We start from the raw sequence: 19,896 nt of genomic DNA on the forward strand, positions 1-19,896 counted from the left end.
TAGTGGGAGTGAGAGGAAAATAATAATCAAAATTGCATTGACTTTTTTTGGCTGGTTTATTTTTTCCTTTCTAATAATATTTTGTTTTGTTTTGTTTTCCAGATCTGATGCAGTTTGATGATAAAGGAAATAAGACCAACATACCAGACAAGGAGCGGCAGATTGAGGCCCTGCAGCTGCTCTTCCTCATCCTCCCTCCAGCCAATCGTAACTTGCTAAAGTTACTGCTTGATCTCCTGTACCAAACAGCGAAAAAGCAAGACAAGAACAAGATGTCTGCCCATAACCTTGCTCTTATGTTTGCACCCCATGTCCTGTGGCCCAAAAATGTTAGTATTGAGGGGAAGATCTTTAGGGCTTGATTTTCTTTTCTTTTTCTTTTTTTTTTTCCCTGGTTTTTTTTTTTTTTTTGGTTTTTCGAGACAGGGTTTCTCTGTGTAGCCCTGGCTGTCCTGGAACTCACTTTGTAGACCAGGCTGGCCTCGAACTCAGAAATCCGCCTGCCTCTGCCTCCCAAGTGCTGGGATTAAAGGCGTGCACCACCACAACCGGCTTATTATGTCTTTTTAACTGGAAACCTGCTAGCCCAAAGCCTTTCAGCGACATGCACTGGTGAGCACTTCTCAGTTCTTAATGCTCTTTGTTTGGTCTCTTTCCACTGACTAGGTCACTGCAAATGATCTTCAGGAGAATATCATAAAGTTAAACACAGGAATGGCTTTTATGATCAAACACTCTCAGAAACTTTTTAAGGTAGGTGAGGGGTGGCATTTAGTTGGTAATAGCACAAGGAAGATGGGGCAGAGTGTGACCCTGGAGGAGAGGCACTGTGTGGGATTGTAAGGCAGAGTGGACAGTGGGGAGGGCTAGACATAGAAATAGAATGAGTCTCTCTGTTATGGCAGATCTATTTCTAATCTTTTAGGTTTTTTTTTTTTTTTTTTTAATCATTTTATGACTGACTGACTTACTCAGCATAATGTCTTCAAATTTATCCAGCGTAGTGTGTGGTAGCATTTCCTTTCTGAGGGCTGCGTAGTATTTTTGTGTGTGTACACTGCACATACTGCTAATGTATTCATACATGAGTAAACATTCAGACTGCGCCTGTGGCTAAGCTGTTGCAGTGCTGCTGTGAACATGGATGTATAAACATTCCATACAGCCCTGCCTTTTTCTCTCATCGTTGTCATCCGAATGGGGTGGGATGGGTCTCACTGTAGTTCTCATGTCCGCAGAGATGAGTGCTGTGGAACAGTTTTTCATGTGTCTTGTTACTATTCTATTACTGCAACAGGACACAATGGCCAAGGCAACTTTTAAAATTTTGTTTTGTTTTGTTTTGGGTTTTTGTTTGTTTGACACAGGGTCTCTCTGATAGCCCTGGCTATTGTAGAACTCACTATGTAGCCCAGGCTAGCCTTAAACTCACAGAGATCCACCTACCTACCAAATACTGGGATTAAAGGTGTGCACTAACAAACATGGCTAACCAAAGCAATTTATAAAGGAAAGTTTTGTTTGTTTTTTGTTGTTTTTTGTTTTTTTCCGAGACAGGGTTTCTCTGTGTAGCCCTGGCTGTCCTGGAACTCACTTTGTAGACCAGGCTGGCCTCGAACTCAGAAATCCACCTGCCTCTGCCTCCCGAGTTCTGGGATTAAAGGCGTGCGCCACCACGCCTGGCTTAAAGGAAAGTTTTTAATTTAGGCTTACAGTTTTAGAAAGTTAGAGCCCATGCTGCTGGAGCAGAGACATGGAATAGCCGAGAGAGCAGGGGGCAGAAAGAGACACTGGGGACCGTCTGTATTTGTATTTTGGCTTGTCAGTGCCTTGTGCTACCTTTGTTTTTATTTTTTATTTTTTTAATTTTTTTAATTTTTAATATTTTTTATGACATATTTTCCTCAATTAGATTTCCAATGCTATCCCAAAAGTCCCCCATAGCGCCCCCCACTTCCCTACCCACCCATTCCCATTCTTTTGGCCCTGGCATTCCCCTATATTGGGGCATATAAAGTTTGCAAGTCCAATGGGCCTCTCTTTCCATTGATGGACAACTAGGCCATCTTTCGATACATATGCAGCTAGAGACAAGAGCTCCGGGGTACTGGTTAGTTCATCATGTTGTTCCAACTATAGGGTTGCAGATCCCTTTAGCTCCTTGGGTACTTTCTCTAGCTTCTCCATTGGGAGCCCTGTGATACATCCAATAGCTGACTGTGAGCATCCACTCCTGTGTTTGCTGGGCCCCTGCATAGTCTCACAAGAGACAGCTATATTTGGGTTCTTTCAGCAAAACCTTGCTAGTGTATGCAATGCTACCTTTGTTTTTAAAACAGCAACTACAGTGGTGACTTCCTACAGCTTCCTAGCAGATCTATGGAGGTGTCTATTTGGTCAAATGTGGTATTTTGGAAAGTGTTTGGCTTTTCAGAGTAATCTACCCATTAGATAATGTTATGATTTTCTTTCTGTGGCCTGAAAGATTTTTAGATCCTAATAACTAAGCCCTGGTTTCCTTTTATGTCCTGCCCAGGCTCCTGCTTATATTCGGGAATGTGCCAGATTATACTATTTGGGCTCCAGAACTCAAATGTCAAAGGTAAGAACAGGAAACTGGTCTCTAAACAAGGGAAGAATTAAGACTAGTGAAGTTTTAAAACAAAGTATAACATTATCCTTAAGCCTGTAAATTTACCTAGTCATTTGTTTTAGCAGGGTCAAAGACGGAGAAGGGAGCTGTTGAAATAGAAATGCCCTATGTACCATATGCTCACTGGCTTTCAGAGAGCCTCACTGGTGATGATGTCCTCTGCATGCGTGTCATGGCATTCATCATATGTTAAAGTTTCTCATAAAACCTGTATATATTTATTAGCCTATGAGCCAAGCAACATTTAAACACCATTAATTATAGAAACAAAAGTTCAGTCCTTCTAGAAAAGGCACCAGCATGTGGCTGACCTGGATGTAGCCTGAGAGACAGACTTGGAGGCTGCCAACTTATGCTGTGTTTTCTATTCCTATGTGGTTTTTCTCTCATTCAGTGAATATTAGGTGTGACTAAGTAAGAAACTGCATTTTAATCCTAGTTTAACTAGGCGTGGTGTTTTTGGAGAGCTTTTATTCCTTCCATGCAGTTTGTGTGGAAAAGAGATTCAGCCAAGGCCCAGCAGCCATGGGCTCTATGGTTGGTTATCACTTCAGTGTCTGGATGAAGTTAAATTTCACCTCAAGCCTTTGTTTTTGTTCGTTTCTTGTTTTTGTTCTATCTGCTGGGGCTAATACTTTAGGGCTTACTTTAGTGTATAGCAACAAGTACTACTTGAAATTAAAAAGTGTTCTGAAAATCGAACTCAAGCAGCTACAATTGTTTATGGCAATATTGTTTGGTGTCTTAGACAGGGTATCACTATGTAGCTCTGGCTGTCCTGGGATTGGCTCTGTAGACGAAGCTGGCCTCAAACTCACCGAGATCCAGCTGCCTCTGCTTCTGGAGTTCTGGAATTAAAGGTGTGCATCCCACTGCCTGGCTTGGCAGAATTCTAACTGCATGTCTTATACATTTTCCTTTAGGATGACCTTGATCTGACAACCTCATGTCATGCCATGTCCTTCCAGCTGGCAAGCTCTCAGAAACAGAACAGGGTAGATTCTTCGTCTCAGCAGCACACAGAAGAGGCGCTGAGAGAACTCTTCCAGCATGTGCATAACTGGCCAGACTCCGCGAAGAAGAAACAACTCCTCAGACAGGTGCCTGGGTACTGGGACATAGGTGGGCTCTAGGAATCACCGGAGAACACCACTCAGAATCACATTGGAACAAGCTTTGGCTCAGTCAAAAAAATCAGGCTCGACTGTGGAATTGCAGTTCTGGAGAGAGGTGTTGGAGTGCTTGGCTCTCTGCAGTTAGCTGTGCTTAAAACATCTGTAATTTTAGTCACCTGACAAAGCTCTCCAGGGTTTGTGTGGAGAGAACCAGCAGCTCCGACGTACTATTCCAGGACTGCAGTGCTGTGTGCTCTCTCGGGATATAATTTCTGAATTTCCATTTCCAGCTTTGGGAAACAGTCGTAGTAGCATGCATACATAGAGCTTGTAAAGGAGGAGAGGCTGGCAGAGCAGAAGAGGCAGCTCTTCCGGATGGATGGATGGATTGTTTGTGGTTAGAAAGCAGCCTAAAACAGGGTCCTAGTGTATTAAACAGGAATTCTGGTGTCTGCGTTTGCTTATTTTGGGGTTTTGGAGGTAAGATTAGGTCTTTCACTTGCTACTTTGAGGACTCAGGATGACTTGAGTGAATCCTTACTGGTTGGGAGTCTCTCAGGAGATTTGTCTTAGTTCCTTTGAATTGTGCTGGTCAGGCAAGGCCAGTGCATTAATCAGTTCTCACTTCCTGTGCAGATTCCTGGGCTAGTCAACATGTGAAAGGAAGGAGTTGAGCTTGGCACACAGGGGTGGAAGTTTCTGTCCTTGACTGAGTGGCCCTGTGGGAGGCCTGATATTAAGGCACCAGCATGAGCAGGGCAAAGCAGTGTACCACATGACCAAGTGTAATAGTACCCCTTAGAGGGCATGCCCTCGTGAGCCAGGACCTCCCACCCCTGGCTTTGGAGGACATTGTAGATCCAACTGCAGTAGTCAGCTCTTCATTCTTGTTCAGCTTGTTCCTTCTTTGGGAAAGAGTGCCTTTATTTTGGGGGGAGGGGTGCATCTCTAGCATAAGGCAAGATAAAGAGGTATCAGACACTGCTGGGAACTGAGCTGTTCCCATCAATGGACAAAGCCCTCTACAAGTGTTTTGTCATGGCCATAGAGATGGTTTTAAGAGTAGCAGAACTCAAGTGTGGTGTTAGACATCTGTAATTCCAGCAGTAGAGAAGTAGAGACAGGTAGATCTCTGTGAGTTCAGTTAGCCTGCTCTACATAGTGAGTTCTGGGACAACCAGAACTACCCAGTGAGACCTCGTCACAAAACCAAATACACACACACACACACACACACACACACAGAGAGAGAGAGAGAGAGAGAGAGAGAGAGAGAGAGAGAGAGAGAGAGAGAGAGAGAGAGAGATCGAATAACAAATGAGAGCACTGGTTAAAGACTATACAGTGCCTCCCCCTGCTCCCCCTTTTTTAAACTGGAGATGTCTTTATACAAAGAGCTGACAGCATTCAAAGTCTGCATTCAATCTCTTTCCCTTCATAGCAGTGGTGGCTGACAGCTATGAGCTCTAGTTAGAGAGTTTCAATACCTTAGGAGCATTCTGGCTTAGGAGTTCAGTTGGTAGAGGGCTTGTCCTCCATTCATGCACCCTAGGTTGGATTCCTGACGCCTCATAAACTGGGTATGGCCATCTAAGTTTATAATGTCAGGACTTGGAAGGTAGAGGCAGGAAGATTAGGAGTTAAAGGTCATCCTTGGCTATATAGAGAGTTGAGGCCAGCTTGTGCTACATGAGACTCTATCTTAAAATAAATCCTGGCATATAGTTTGTTAAACTGGGGACTCTCATGGCTTATGCTAGCAACGTTCTGCTTCCAAGGTACTTGATGCAAAAATAATTATGGTTTACTAGCAGGTCTGAGACAAGATCATAAGCACTGTGGGTCCTGGTTTCCTGTCTGTAAAGCAGGCATGGGCATCCCTTGTTCAGAGAATCTGAGTCTTAGGACTTCTTCAAGTAATTGAGTATATTTTGTATTTTTGTTTTTGAATGTCCCTTCTGCTTTTGTGATTGCCTGTCAGGCTACCCTACATCTAGGGAGTCTTTGACTTTCTAAGTATTTACACTCAGGTATTATTTGCCCTAGGGTGCTGTTTCTTGATGGCACAATGTTAATACAATGTTGTCTGTATTTTTTGTAGTTCCATAAGCAGTCTTTGACTCAAACGCCAGGGAGAGAACCTTCTACTCCCAGGGTCCAGAAGAGAGCCCGCTCACGCTCCTTCAGTGGGCTTATCAAGGTAAGCCTGTGTTCCTGCTGCCCACATCAGTTCTCAGGAAATTTGCACCTTATTTTCTTGTGCTTAAACAACTTAATTCTATTCCTTGGAGTCCTAGAAAGGGTTAATTAGTAAGGAGACAGAAAAGGAAAAGTTTGGAAAAGGCCTTCTTTTCTTTTTTAATTAAAGATTCATTTATTTTATATATGTTAGTACACGATTGCTCTCCTCAGACACACCAGAAGAGGGCATCAGATCCCATTGCAGATAGTTGTGAGCAATCATGTGGTTGCTGGGAATTGAACTCAGGACCTCTGGAAGAGCAGCCAGTGCTTGTAACCGTTGAGCCATCTCTCCAGCCCCAGGCCTTATTTTCTAAAGCATTTTACTGTGTTAGAAATTGAAGGAACACTATAGTGGGAATGTAGCACTGGTCTTCCCTCCTCCTGGGGTCTGAGGACAGGAGTCTCTCTTGCTCCCTGCTTCACTCTTAGCTGGGGACGAGGGATGTTGTTGGACATTGGACTTCCTAATGTTCCCAATGAATTTTGTATCTTTTATTTTTGGTGAACTCATTATTTTCACTGTTGTTTCTTTCCATGTATCAAAATGACTAGAAATCTTGTTTTTAGAACAAATAGAAAATGCATTTCTGTGTCATTGCTGCTGTCACTAAGTGTGCAGACTGCTGACCATTAGTGCAGTTAGTGAGAGCTGCTGTCAGGTTCAGTCACGGGGTTCACATTTCTTTCTTTGTATTCTTTTCTCATCCATTACATCACTACCTCCGTTTCTCCTCCCAGTCTCTATCCCCCACTTCACACCCCCCCTCTTCCCCAGATACACGCTTTCTCTGTTTCCCTTCAGAACAGAGCAGGTCACTCAGGGATATCCATTGAACATGGCATAACAAGTTACAATAAGACCTGGCACCTCCCTCATATCAAGGCTGGACGAGGCAACCCAGTAGGAGGAAAAGAGTCCCAAACACAGGCAAAAGAGTCAGAAAATCCCCCAACTTCCACTGTTAGGAGTCCTGCAAGAACACCACGCTACACAACCACAGAGTGTACACAGACCAAACTCAAACCCATATAGGACCCACGTTTGTTGCTTCAGTCTTCACAAGTCCCTATGAGCCTTGCTTAGTTGATTCTGTGGACTGTGTTCTCAACCTCTCAGATCCTACAGTCCTTCCTTCTCTTCTGTGGGGTTCCCTGACTACCTAACGTTTGGCTCTGGGTCTCTGCATCTGTTTCTTATCAGTTGCTGGATGAGGCCTCTGATGTCAAGTGGGGTAAGCACCAATCTATGAGTATAACAGAATATTGTTAGGAATCATTTCATTGGTTTTTGATTTTTTTGTGCCACCCTGGGTTTCTGGGTTGTCCTCCCTCTGGTTCCTGGCCACCTGGGCAGTGTCGGGCATGGCTCCCTCTTGTGGCTTGGTCTCAAGTTTATTTCAATGCCTAAACTACAGCTAGCTAATCCAGAGGGATTAACTCTATTCCGATTTCTATTTTTCTTTTTGAAATTGTTTTAACATTGTTAAAATATATAACTTTATAAATATTAAGGATCCTTTTGACTACAACTTTAAAGTTATTTTGTATAACTTTTTATTTCAGCATAAGCTGAAGTCATTAGCAGTTGTACTTTCATTTAGCCCTAATTTTGATCCTTTGTTTGTTTGTTTTTGTAAGACAGGGTTTCTCTGTGTAGCCTTGGCTGTCCTAGAACTTGCTCTGTAGACCAAGGTGGCCTTGAAGTCACAGAGATCTGCCTGCCTCTGCTTCCTGAGTGCTGGGATTAAAGATGTTGCATTCCCACCGCCAGCAATTTTGATTTTTTTTTATACTTTGTAGAGGTCTAGAATCCATTCTCTATCCTCACGGATGGGGCTAGTGGCCTTGGGACATGACACTTGCTGAAGTGTTTGGTTTGCTCTTCACAATGGAGTGAAAAGATGCCTCATGGAGCAGGAGAGAATATTTGTTTAAGCCATGTATCTGGTTAGGAGATAATGTCTGGAATATAGAAGGAACTTATATGGCTCAATAGTGCTAAAAATCCAAGCTCATTACAAAACAGGAAACAGTCAGAAGAGACATTTCTCTCAAGACATGTGACCAAGAAAGACACAAGGTGTTCATCATTACTCATCATTAGGGACATGTAAAGCTACCCACCATACCACGAGACCTCATACCCACTGGGATGACTCTGTCCACAAACCAGACTACTGCTGGGAATATAAAATGGCAAAGCTGTTGGGGAAAACAGCATGACCACCTCTCAGAAAATCAGCAATAGAACTACTTTATGACCTACCAGTTTCCATTCTGTGTATATGCCAAGGAATTGAAAGCAGGCTCTCACAGTGAAAGGAAAAGTATGGGTTCAGGACCCCAAGACCATGTTCTCAGCACAGAGAGACAGAGGGCAGGGAATAAGAGACAAAGATAGAAGATAGAGAATGAAGGGGAAGAGGAAGGGAACAAGGGAGAGAGGGGAGAGATATTTGTCCTGGGGGACAAAGGACTACTGCCTCTATGTAGAGAGGAGGCAGACATGGCACAAGGGAAAATGGGAAAGGCTGTTAGGATGAGGTGTTTAATTTTAATTGGGCATGTTAATTAGGTGAGACAAAGGGGGCTTTGATTGCTGAACTTCAATACTTTGATAGCTGGACCTTGGTAGTCAGCCTCAGGGGAGGAAGTGGCCAAATGAGGGAATAGACCTTGGTGGCTAGCTTTAGGAATGTAATCTAGTGGTTTTTAATAAGGCAAAGGGAATGGGAGAGAAAGGCAAGGCCTGCCTGAGCCATGGTCGCCTGCTCGGGCTGCTCAGAGTCCCTTCACAGGGAGTTATCTTTATAGTGTTCATGGAAATGTTATTTACAGCGGCCTAAAGGTTGAAGCAGCTTAGCTGTCCATTGGAGGACTGCATATGAGAAGTGTGGAGAGAGTGGAGGATTTTCCGTCCTTAAAAGGACGGAAAGTCTAACATACTCTTCATCACAGTGGGCCCTTGCTAAATTAAATGTAAAGCCAGTCACAAGGTAAATGTTGTGCAGTTCTGTTTATTAGAGGAGCTAAAGTGCTTAAAGTCACTTGTGATTGGTCAGAAGTATGGAGGGAATGGAGCTATCGCTTGTTTAGGAGGAACAATGTGGATGGGTGAATGCGTGAGCTGCCTCAGTTTGATGACACTGGGACTTTAGAAAGCCACTGAAGCAAGTACTGAAGTGGAGAAGGCACTAAGTATAACTGCAGTTGGTTGTGTTCTGTTCTGTTTTTTCGAGACAGGATCTCTGTTTCTTTAATTGTTCTTGGGTGGCTGTGGTTTTCTGCTGTGCTTTGAGGTGTATTGACAGTTATTGCTTAAATGTAGGTGTTGCTATGTGTTTGGCTATTATGCTCTTTACTAAGGGTGTACTTAGAACTTCAGAAGTTATGAGGATAAAACATTTTAGAACATTATTCTTTTTTTCTTTTCTTTCTTTTTTTGATGTCACTATTAGCTGAACCAGGCCCTCATACGTGTGAGCAAGCACTCTGCCATTGAGCCATATCCCAAGCCCAGAGCAACAGCTTTCTACACAGATGGGCAAAGTGGTTTCATTATAAATGAGGAGAGGTTTTAACTGATAGAGGATATAGGACTTTCGCTCAGTAGCTCTGCATATTTCAGTACTGTTTTTATTTGTTAGTGGTCTTGGGGATTGAACCCCAGGGCTTTATACAAGCCAGGTCCAACTCAGAATGCCCTTCTGGAAATTTGCTAGAAGCTTTATAGCTAGTCTCCTGCATCTTGGCATTCCCAGCTCAGCATTCTCAAGTGATTCCTGCCTTCTGAAGGGAGGATATACAGGCTTGATTTTTCTAGTGTGTGTGTGTGTGTGTGTGTGTGTGTATCTGTGTCTGTGTTTTAGCTATTTGGCTTCTTTTAAAACATCTATTTGATTTTTAGTTCTTTTAAAAATTAAAACTTTTGGGAGGTAGAGACATGGCTTAGCAGTTCTTATAGAGAGGACCAGAGTTTAGTTCCCAACACCCATATTGGGCATCTTACAATGGCCTATAACTTCAGCTTCAGGGGATCTGATGCTGCTGCTGCACACACGCACACACGCACACACACAAAATCTTAAAAAAATAGAAATTTTTAGAGTTTCGCCTTCCCCCCAGTTTTATAGAGGTGTATCTGATGGTGAGTCCCACATTGAGCTCTTGTCTGGGAAGACAGTCTTCCTCTAGAGTCACGTAATGCCTGGCTCTGCTGTTGGTTACAATATACAGGTTAATGTTTAGGTTTTAGTTGAGCTTAATTTGTTTTGGGGGGGTTATTTTTGACACTGCTCTTGTTTCAGAATTCAGATTTGCTCTGCAGGGATGGGAGGTCTCTCTAAGATGGAGTCATTACTTTCCTCAAGACTGTGGATTCCTCGTCGGTGGTCACGTGACCATCCTGAGCCAGCCTGGGGCCTTTTGTGGCTGTTTTAGGAACTGTTGGACAGTTTCTATACATTTACTAGTCCTGTGTGAGGAAGGACAGAGAGACAATTCTAGAGGAGACCGACTCTGTGGTTCCCTGAGTGGGGAGGAGAAGCGACCTCAACAGCTGACAGAGAAACTACACCTATTCTCCCAAAGCAGCCCAACCCTCAGGAGCACCTGCACCCTTCCTGCTCACAGATGTACTGTCCTTAGCTGATAGTGGGCGGGGCAAGTCACCCAGAGAAGCACTCATTCTTGGTGCTTGCTATAAGCTTTCCCTTCCCTTACATGACACCGCCTCAGTCCGTACAGAAGTTAACAAGATGCTGCTGAGTTGTTTTTTTTTTTTTTTAACTGGGGAAGTTGTAGTTTTGCAAGCCAGACAACTACAAAATAATAAATGCTCAAAACCAAAATATTTTTTGTTCCTAAATCAGCGCAAAGTCCTGGGCAATCAGATGACTTCAGAAAAGAAAACCAGTTCTCCTGCTCCAGAGTCCGTGGCCATGGGGGAATTGAAGAAAGCCAGCAAAGAAAATATGAACCTGGTAAGAGCATACGTTTGTCTGTCTGTCTGTCTGGGAAGGAGGCTGATAGACTGGCCCTTGTTCTGCTGTGACTCTCAGGCTCAGTCAGCGGTGCTCACGGCCCTTTCTGTAGGTTACACAGACCATTCAGCATGTTCTGAGTTCAGGAAAGTAAGGCATGGGGTTAGTTTGCTTCTGTGGCTGTGATAAACACGGGCTACAACTCAGGAAGGAAAGGGTTTATTTGGCTTCTAGCTTACAGTTCATTATGGAAGGAACTCAGCGCAGGAACTGAAGCGAAGGCCATGAAGACACTGCTTACTGGCTTGCTCCCCATGACTCTCTAAGCTTGTTTGTTTGTTTGTTTTTATTTATTTTTGGTTTTTGGTTTTTTGATGCAGGGTTTCTCTGTGTAGTCCTGGCTGCCCTGGAACTCACTCTGTAGACCAGGCTGGCCTCGAACTCAGAAATCTGCCTGCCTCTGCCTCCTGAGTGCTGGGTTTAAAGGTGTGCGCCACCACGGCCGACTCTGAGCTTGTTTTTGTTTGTAGAACCTAAGACTGTCTGCCCAGGGAGGAACCCTTACAGTGCCTGTGTCCCTGCATCAATCATTAATCAAAACGCTCTACGTGCTTGCCTATAGGCCAGGCTGATGGAGACATTATCTCAGTTGAGGTTAGAGATGACTCTAAGCAGCATAGCTGGTTACAAGTACAGATGAACAGTACAGCATGGTAGCTGTCAACAAGTGCTGAAGGGTCGGTTAAGTCTCACCAGAAATGCCATAGGGCAGGTTAGCTCTCCCTGGCTCTGCATTACCTGTGGGCAGTCCTTCAGGGTATGCTAGGCTACTGCATTAAGCTGCCCATAGCCAGTTAAGTGTGGAGGCTTAACCTTCATCTGTAAAGGAGCATTGACGTCTGACCATCTAAGCCACCATACAGTTTTCTCGTTGCAGTTCTTCTCTGGCTCTCCAGCTGGGACAGTGACACCAACAAGATTGAAATGGTCTGAGGCGAAGAGAGAGGGGAGAAAAGGTACTCACTGGAGCCACCTCTGTCCTCACTGCCCGGGCTTCTAGCCTGTGTCTTCTTGGTCAGCAGTGTTTTCCATTTGTGACGTCTAAGGTGGTATAATTGTAGTCATAGAAATTTGGATGATTATTCTACTTAGCACTGCCTTCAGGTACGGAGGGACAGAGTTCCAGACGGACTCACTTATGCCTTCTGTGGATAGACAGGACCCACCCACCCATCAGCTGACTTAAGAACACTTGTTAAACAAGACATCACAAGTACAAATGGCTTTGTGAGGCTGAGAATGTCCATGCCGAAAGGACACTCATGAAAGTCATGTTTCTCTTTTCTGCAGACTTGAGTAGTCGTGGAAGGGCGCTGGAAATCATGTCAGCATGGTTTTGAAGTTTTTTAGTTCAGAGAGGATTGTTATCATGGGCTGATAGCTTTTCCGTTAAAAAGCTGCTGTGAGCAGGCATGGGTCTGCACAGCTGAGATCCCAGAACTCAGGACGGAAGGCAGGAGGGTTTCTGGAAGTTCAGTTGCTGCTCCATGTCTCAGTAGTGGAGAGAGCACGTGTAGACATGTAGCTCAGGGGTAGAGTGCACATGTGCAGTCTTGGGTCCCATCCCCGGGACAGCAAAGTCATTGTGATGAATCTTTATTCTCTTCTAGAAACTTAGCTATCGTGTGCTTTCTTACTTTCTACCTTGATGAATAACTGAGCTCCCTTCTCCTCCCACTTTCTTTTGCACAGAATTGTGCTACTGAAGCAAGCTCAGTCTTTGAGTTATTCCTATCCAAATATTTCTTTTTAAATGGTGTTTAAACACTTTTTAAATTTTCTTTTTAAATTCAAAGTATGAGGTTTTTTTTTGAAGAATATAGTGTTTTGTATTGTTAGCTTTTTGTTACATTCATATTTAAAGATAAGCAGAAAGTCATGTCTTTCTGTTTTGTCAACTCTGCTTTGGAAAGAAAGAAGGGAGTTTTCCAGGAGAGTAGAGGCTGCTGCTGCTGTGACACTTGTTGGTGGATGAGGAACGTCGACTCCTGTCAGAACACCCTTCCTCCACCTCCTGTCCTGAGGACAGCGCTCCTGTCTTCCTCTTCAGTGTTCCCGTTTTCCCTTCTGTTTACTTTTATTTATAAGGATTGACTCAGCGCTTCACAAAGGCTCCAAGATTGAGCTGCACTCTGAGGCAGCCCCCTCCTTTCTTAAAAATGCTTTGTTTTCTTCCTTCCTCCCTCCCTCCCTCCCTCCCTCCCTTCCTTCCTTCCTTCCTCCCTTCCTTTTCTGAAACATGAATTTTCTCAGGTTTTCAGGTTGGCATTAAGCTTGTGATCTTCTCACTTCTGCCTCCTGAGTAGCTGGGATTTTAGGCATTATGAAGGATTGCCACATCTGGCTTGTTTAGGGCTCATTGAGTCTAAGCTTCTACTCTTCTTTCTTGTAGTCACCCTCTCAGCACCTGTTCTGCTTCCACAGCTCACTCCCAAATGACATCTTTAGCTCTGAACTCTCCAGCCTCCAGATGTGTCCTCTCTTACAGGACAGTTGATGGAATCCCAGCTCTTCTCAACACTAGAAATTAGTGCAGTGTCCCTGTCACCATCAATAGCCATGATGCAGACTTCTGCTTAGCACAGGGCTTCTTGGAATTCTCTGTGTGGAGCTGTCCTGTGCATTCGTTGTATGGTGTCGAGCAGCTGTGACCCAGCAGATGCCACTAGCATCCTTCCCTCGGTTGTGACAACTGAGAGTTCCTCCAGATGAACCAGCATCCCTTGAGGATTCAAGGGCAAAATCACCCCAGATGGGAACACACTGATGGAGCACCCCTTCATCAAGGGGCATTATTTTCAGCAATCAAATCTTTCTAATTCTTTTTTCTTTTTTTGAGACAGGGTTTCTCTGTGTAGCTCTGGCTGTCCTGGAACTCACTCTGTAGACCAGACTGGCCTTGAACTCAGAAATCCGCCTGCCTCTGCCTCCTGAGTGCTGGGCTTAAAGGCGTGCGCCACCACCGCCCGGCTTTCCTAATTCTTTAAAGTCTAGGTGAACCTCTCCTCTCTGAAGCCTTGTCTGGCTAACCCAGCCAGCCAGAATAACTTTCTGTTGAACTCGTGTCAGCACGACAGGAGTGGTTCTAGGGGACAATCACATCAGTGGTGCAGTGCTTGCCTAGCACATGCAGTGCCCTGGGTTCAGTTCCTAGTGCCGCCAACACACACCCTTGCACACCCACCCACCTACAACCCTTTTGCTCTCTCTTGTCTCAGTAGTGTTAGCAGCTTGTTGTTTTTGGTTTTAGTAAAGGGTAGTGCTGCTAACAGCAGGAGCTCTGTACTCATTAGACGTGGGTCAGTTCTCTATTTGTAGTGTGTGTGTGTGTGTGTGTGTGTGTGTGTGTGTGTGAGTGTGTGTGTGCAGTAGCTGATGGGGCAGGTGAGTTTCTGTGGGCTGCAGATTCCACATCTGTGAAATGACAGCGTACTACCTCTCCAGTGGGAAGCTGTGAGGACAAATGAGAAAATGTACACAAGGGCCTGTGGCAATAGCCATCACCACACACGCCCCACTAAGTGGTGACTGTTACAGTCAGTAAGAAGACATAACAAACTGGGTTAGACGAAGCAGCGCAGACGATGTTTACTTGGTAGAGTCACACTCTCAAATTATTTAATCGTAAATTTGGAGAGAACACTAAGTGTAGATTCTGTGGCTTTTGGTGGGTATTAAAAAAAAGAAAGTTTTAAAGCATGTCTAATTGTCTTCTTTCTCTTTTAACCTAGGATTCTTTTGAAGGCTCTGTTTATTACTTCTGTCCTCCACAGTGAAGTTTCTCTTCAGTGGGACAAGTGTTATTTCTCTTCTCAGTCAAGCTTGGACCTGCAGCTGCTTGCTGCGTTTTGACTTGTGAAAGCCAACTCATACCCTGACCCGACTGATACCTCTAACCCCCTCACTGGATGTCTCTGAAGCTGTGCGTCTGCGGAAGTGCTATGCTCCGTGTTTGTTTTTAATGTCAGAAGCCGCTAGCTCCCTGCCCCAGCTTACACAGTGCAGCAGGTAGGCAGGGCCAGCCACACCTACTCAGTGTGCTTAGGTCAGTTGGTTTCTTCAAACAGGATATTTTGTGTTAATTGTTAGTAATATTTTTAAAGTACTGTAGGTCTTAGTGGAGTGTTACTATTTACAGCTGGTATTTGAGGCTCTCCTCTGTGTTGTGAGTACTCAGTAACTGCTTGTTTATTTACTTGTTTATTTAGAAGCCATTATTTTGATGGATAATTAAGCGAATTGCAAGTTAAATGCTTTTGACCCCTTTTTATTTTAAGCTTGAGTAATCTCTTTATCTTTGTGTTCAAAGGACTTACAGCTTTCCTAGACAATCTATTATTTCTCATGTCTAATATAGAGGATTTGACCTGGCAATGGGAAAGAGTTCAGTACAGTGTATTTAACAGATCTCAGTTATTAAGCTGCACCCCATACCCCTGTCTTCCCCTTATGATGTGAGATGGCTGTGTGGTTGTTACCTTGGTGATGTGAGATGGCTGTGTGGTTGTTACCTTGGTGATGTGAGATGGCTGTGTGGTTGTTACCTTGGTGATGTGAGATGGCTGTGTGGTTGTTACCTTGGTGATGTGAGATGGCTGTGTGGTTGGTTGTTACCTTGCTTCCTTCATTATCATCCTCTCACCTAGAGCGTGGCTGGTGCCACTGCTACACTCTGTGCCTGGTTACTGTCACTTTGGAAATGTCATGGTCTGCTACCTAGAGGAGCTTGCTGCAGTGTGCATGTGGTGGAAACTGAAGCAGGCCGAGGGGCTGGTTGGCTTCGGTAGGATGCTGTCACTCATTCCTAGGGATCAAATGTGCTGCTCACCTGTCTCCTGAGAGCAGGTTGGCATCAGGAAAGGCACGAGTGGCAGTCTCTGCAGGGTCCCCAGAGGGAGCAGTTGTTATGTGTCCCCGTAGTCTAGAACAGTTGCTTCCTGCCCATCTCCTTGTCTGGATGGGTACAGGAAGTGGTGGAGCGTGGAGAGCCACTGTCTCCTGAGCCGCAGGTGGCAGTTGTGGATGCTGAGGTATGGGCCCGGCTCTGTGGAACTAACTGTGAAACCATGCTCACCCTACTGTGGGGAACCAGATACCCAGCAGAATACGGTTCCACACTGATGATAGACAGTTGAACTTGTGTTATTGTTGAGATGAAGGCTGACGTTGTCTGTCTGTCAGCCCTCTCTTCCATACTACACTGTTTCATTGCTGCAACAGCAGTGCTGAAGGAAATGTGATGTTTTCCCTTCAAGCTGGAGAGTTTGGGAGCATGGAGGTGTGTGATCTATAGTGGATTTTAAGTTCCGTTCTCTAAAGCAGTTTCAGGTCATCCGTAAGGATCTTTATTAGCAAGTTCATTTGTCTAGGTTTCTGACTCTTTCTGGTGATGTTGTTACTAAGAAAAAGGTTCTTTTCTTTTTGAAATAAATTTCTTATGCCAGGTATATAGTGAGGTCAAACAGAAACCTCTTTGTGTTAGCAAATCAGAGACGTTCTCCTCAGCATGGAGCCTGCTTTCAGTGTACCCTACCATGCTGGAATGTAGCACTATGCAGGGATGCAAGCCAAGCAGTGCCTTGATGCAGCCAGGAGTTTCACACTCTGTGAGCAAGAAAGAGAGAGAGAGCGCGGGGCTGTGGAGTGGAGTGTGGGTAGATGGAAGCAATGCCCAGGGATGGTCTGGGTGAGAGAGAGGTGCCCCATGCACTCGCTCTCTGTGGCTGGCCTCTTGGGCAGTGACTTACCACGTGCATTTGGGAATGTGTATTTTATTTATTTATTGGATAGTCATTACTTGCTTTAAGGGTATTTTAGGTCATTTTTTTCTTGTAGAAGCTGTGATCCAGTGCAGAATAAACTTGAGGAGAAGCATAACCTTTTGAGTCTTGTAACATGTGGCTGTTGTAACCTGTGGTATCTTCTAGGAAACGCAGACAGAAGCTCCATCGTTGTCACAGAAGGCTGCTGCTGCCCTTCTGACAAGGCGTTCAGTTGCTGTTTTTGAGCCAGTATTTAACTGATGTTTTTAACTAATGTTTGTTTGAGACAGGGTTTCTCTGTGGTCCTGGCTGTCCTGGGACTCACTCTGTAGACCAGGCTGGCTTCGAATTCAGAGTTTTCCTGCCTCTGCTTCCCCAGGGTTGGGATTAAAGGCATGAGTAGTCACTGCCTAGCTGACCTGTGTCTTAAAGGATTTTTATTATATTTATTTTCCATGTTGGAGTAATCTCTTTGACAGAACCTTTCTTTTCTTTCTGGGGTTAATTGTCATAGGCTTTGATGTTGTGTCAAAGTGTCATCTGGTGGTTATTGTTGCCCAAGTATGAAGAGACAGATCATATCTGATCTGTATCTGCATTAGGTAAATGAATAGAGGCTGTGGGCCCTTTCTCTGACGTTTCACAGAAGTGGATTTTCTCACTGAGATCAGTGATCAGGTTTGAACCCGCCCCTGCCCTGTCCCCCCATTCCCCATGTCACATGCACTGTGTAGGGTACAGGTGGGAGACAGTATTGGTTATACTCAAGTGCTGGAGCATTTTAGAAGCACAGCTGATGGGGCCTGAGGGAACCCACAGTTGTCCCTCCACATAGCATGTGCTATACTCTGAAGGTCCTCCCAGAGTGATGAGGAAACACCCTGGGGGATGAGGCAGCACAGAATGCTGACTGGCAGGTTGTGTGCTGAGGTCTGTTTTCTGTGACATCCTTTCCCCTGGAGACAGCATCATGCCTGCTCTCCTACACTCTAAAGTCTTTAGACTGAAGTGAGGATCCAGATCTAAACCAGCAGGACTGTCCCAGAGTTTGGAGAGAATCTGGCTTCCTAAGATGAAGGTTTTGAGTGACCTTAGTCCTGGTAGCCTGATGTCAGACTCCCTGTCAAAAGCTGGCTTTACTAGGCAGCCAGTGCTGAAAGCTGTGTGGAGGTAGGGCAGTGAGGAGACTGAGGATAAATAATAACCTGAGTGCTTTGTCACCATGGAAACTGGAGTTCGTGAGGCCACAGCCCATGCTGAAGAGCTCTTGAGCATGCCCCTGACATGCTTGGTCCAGAGGCTATAGAGAAGGTGTGCTCTCACCCAGGGCCTTTCAGCAAGGTGTGCCTGTGCACGCTCTGTGTGCTCACTCACTCATTCGCTCGCTCACTCAACCCCCAAAAGGTTTCTTAGGAGAAGGTTGTACCTACTTGTTATTTTTTATTATTTTGCATATATATATGTAATTGTAAAGAAACAATCATATATATTGTCTTTTATATTCATGTAATATTCTGAAATTAAATTTTTTCTGTTTCATATCTGTGGGTTCTGACTGGTCTCTTGGCTCACGTTGCTTTGAAGAGAGGTAGCTTCCTGTCCTAAGGAACACGATACTCTACAAAGGGCTCGTCCTTGGTTTTCTAATGGAGGGAGGGGATGTGGGTGGGGCTTTGGCTGATGGAAATTTACTTAGATGAGGTAGCACACATCTCTAGTCCTAGTACCTGGGGGGGCAGAACACTAGGGATGAGTTGAGGCCAGCCTAGACATTAACAAGATTCTTTCAAAACAAAACAAGGCTGAGGCTGGGCATGGTAGCATAACATCTTAGCACTTGGGAAGCAGAGGCAGGTGGATCTATGTGAGTTCAAGGCCAGCCTGCTCTATACATATTGAGTTCCAGGGCAGCTAGGGCTGTTTAGAGAGATCTTGTCTCAAAAACTAAACAACCACAACTAAAACAACAGCTTTGAGCCCCAGGGTAGGTGGCCGCACTCCTTGAGGAGTACAGGTTGTTTAAGTTGCTGACTTGCAACTTATTATTCCATATTGAGTGGAGGTAGCTCTTGGGCTGTGTGCCCCCAACAGGCTCTGTTTTACAAAGGACACCCAACTCCCTTTTAGGTTTTTTTTTTTATGCTTTGTGGCTTGATATTAGGGAACAATGAATTCAGTCAAACCAAATCTGTGGGCAGAAGAGAAAGAAACGAAGCCATCATAGGCCAGAGGAGTGTGCTGAAAGAGCTAGTGAGTGACGAGTCCACAGGCAGTGTGCTGTAAGAGCTAGTGAGTGACGAGTCCACGGGCAGTGTGCTGTAAGAGCTAGTGTAGAGGAACTTGGAAGACTTCAGGTGTCCACATGGGCACAGCCGGGGCACTCTGGACACAGCAGCTATGGCAGACTTACATCTGTCCTCGAGACAGTTGACGTCATCACATTTTATGATCAGTGGCTCAGAGGGGGCAGAAATAGCCTGAGATAAAAGTGTAATATGAAATATGAAATAGGTGTGCATTGTTTATTGATAAGAATACATTCTAAGAGCTGGGTGGTGGGGGGGCAGAGGCTGACTAATCTTTGTGAGTTCGAGGCCAGTCTGGTGTACAGAGATAGTTCCAGGACAGCCAAGGCTACACAGAGAAACCCCATCTCAGAAAACAAAACAAAACAAAACAAACAAACAAAACAAGGCCAAACAAACTAAAACCAAAATAAGAATTCATTCATTCTGAGCAGTACACCATTATACAGTTTTGCTGTTGTGTTTCATCATAGAGTGTACTGACATATGTGGCCTCAGGAGACACAGGGAATCGAGTATGAGGATGCTCCTGGCATGGCGGGCCATGCTGCTTTACAGAAAGGTTTTTGTTTTGTTTTAATAGTAGAGTCCTCTTCCCTAAAATAATAATAAGAAGGGCTGGAGAGATGGCTCAGTGGTTAAGAGCGCCGACTGCTCTTCTGAAGGTCATGAGTTCAAATAGCAACCACATGATGGCTCACAACCACATGTAATGAAATCTGTTGCCCTCTTCTGGGGCATCTGAAGACAGCTATAGTGTACTTACATACAATA

At 44.7% G+C, this 19,896-nt stretch overlaps 1 protein-coding gene across 1 annotated transcript in view; it reads left to right on the forward strand.

The window, feature by feature from the left end:
* The window catches only part of Arhgap19 (Rho GTPase activating protein 19), a 35,684-nt gene extending 17,438 nt beyond the window's left edge, over nucleotides 1–18,246 (forward strand). Inside the window, exons 5-12 of the mRNA XM_021152515.3 lie at nucleotides 103–329; nucleotides 667–753; nucleotides 2,537–2,602; nucleotides 3,577–3,753; nucleotides 5,870–5,968; nucleotides 10,884–10,994; nucleotides 11,932–12,010; nucleotides 14,786–18,246. Of these exons, the coding sequence (XP_021008174.1) occupies nucleotides 103–329; nucleotides 667–753; nucleotides 2,537–2,602; nucleotides 3,577–3,753; nucleotides 5,870–5,968; nucleotides 10,884–10,994; nucleotides 11,932–12,010; nucleotides 14,786–14,796 (857 nt within the window). The 3' untranslated portion in view covers nucleotides 14,797–18,246. The remainder of the gene's footprint in view (nucleotides 1–102; nucleotides 330–666; nucleotides 754–2,536; nucleotides 2,603–3,576; nucleotides 3,754–5,869; nucleotides 5,969–10,883; nucleotides 10,995–11,931; nucleotides 12,011–14,785) is intronic.
* The last annotated feature ends 1,650 nt before the right edge of the window (nucleotides 18,247–19,896 follow it).

Source organism: Mus caroli, unplaced genomic scaffold (assembly GCF_978045245.1).
Source record: "Mus caroli unplaced genomic scaffold, Mus_caroli_1 scaffold_20, whole genome shotgun sequence".
In the NCBI taxonomy this organism is placed as follows: domain Eukaryota; kingdom Metazoa; phylum Chordata; class Mammalia; order Rodentia; family Muridae; genus Mus; species Mus caroli.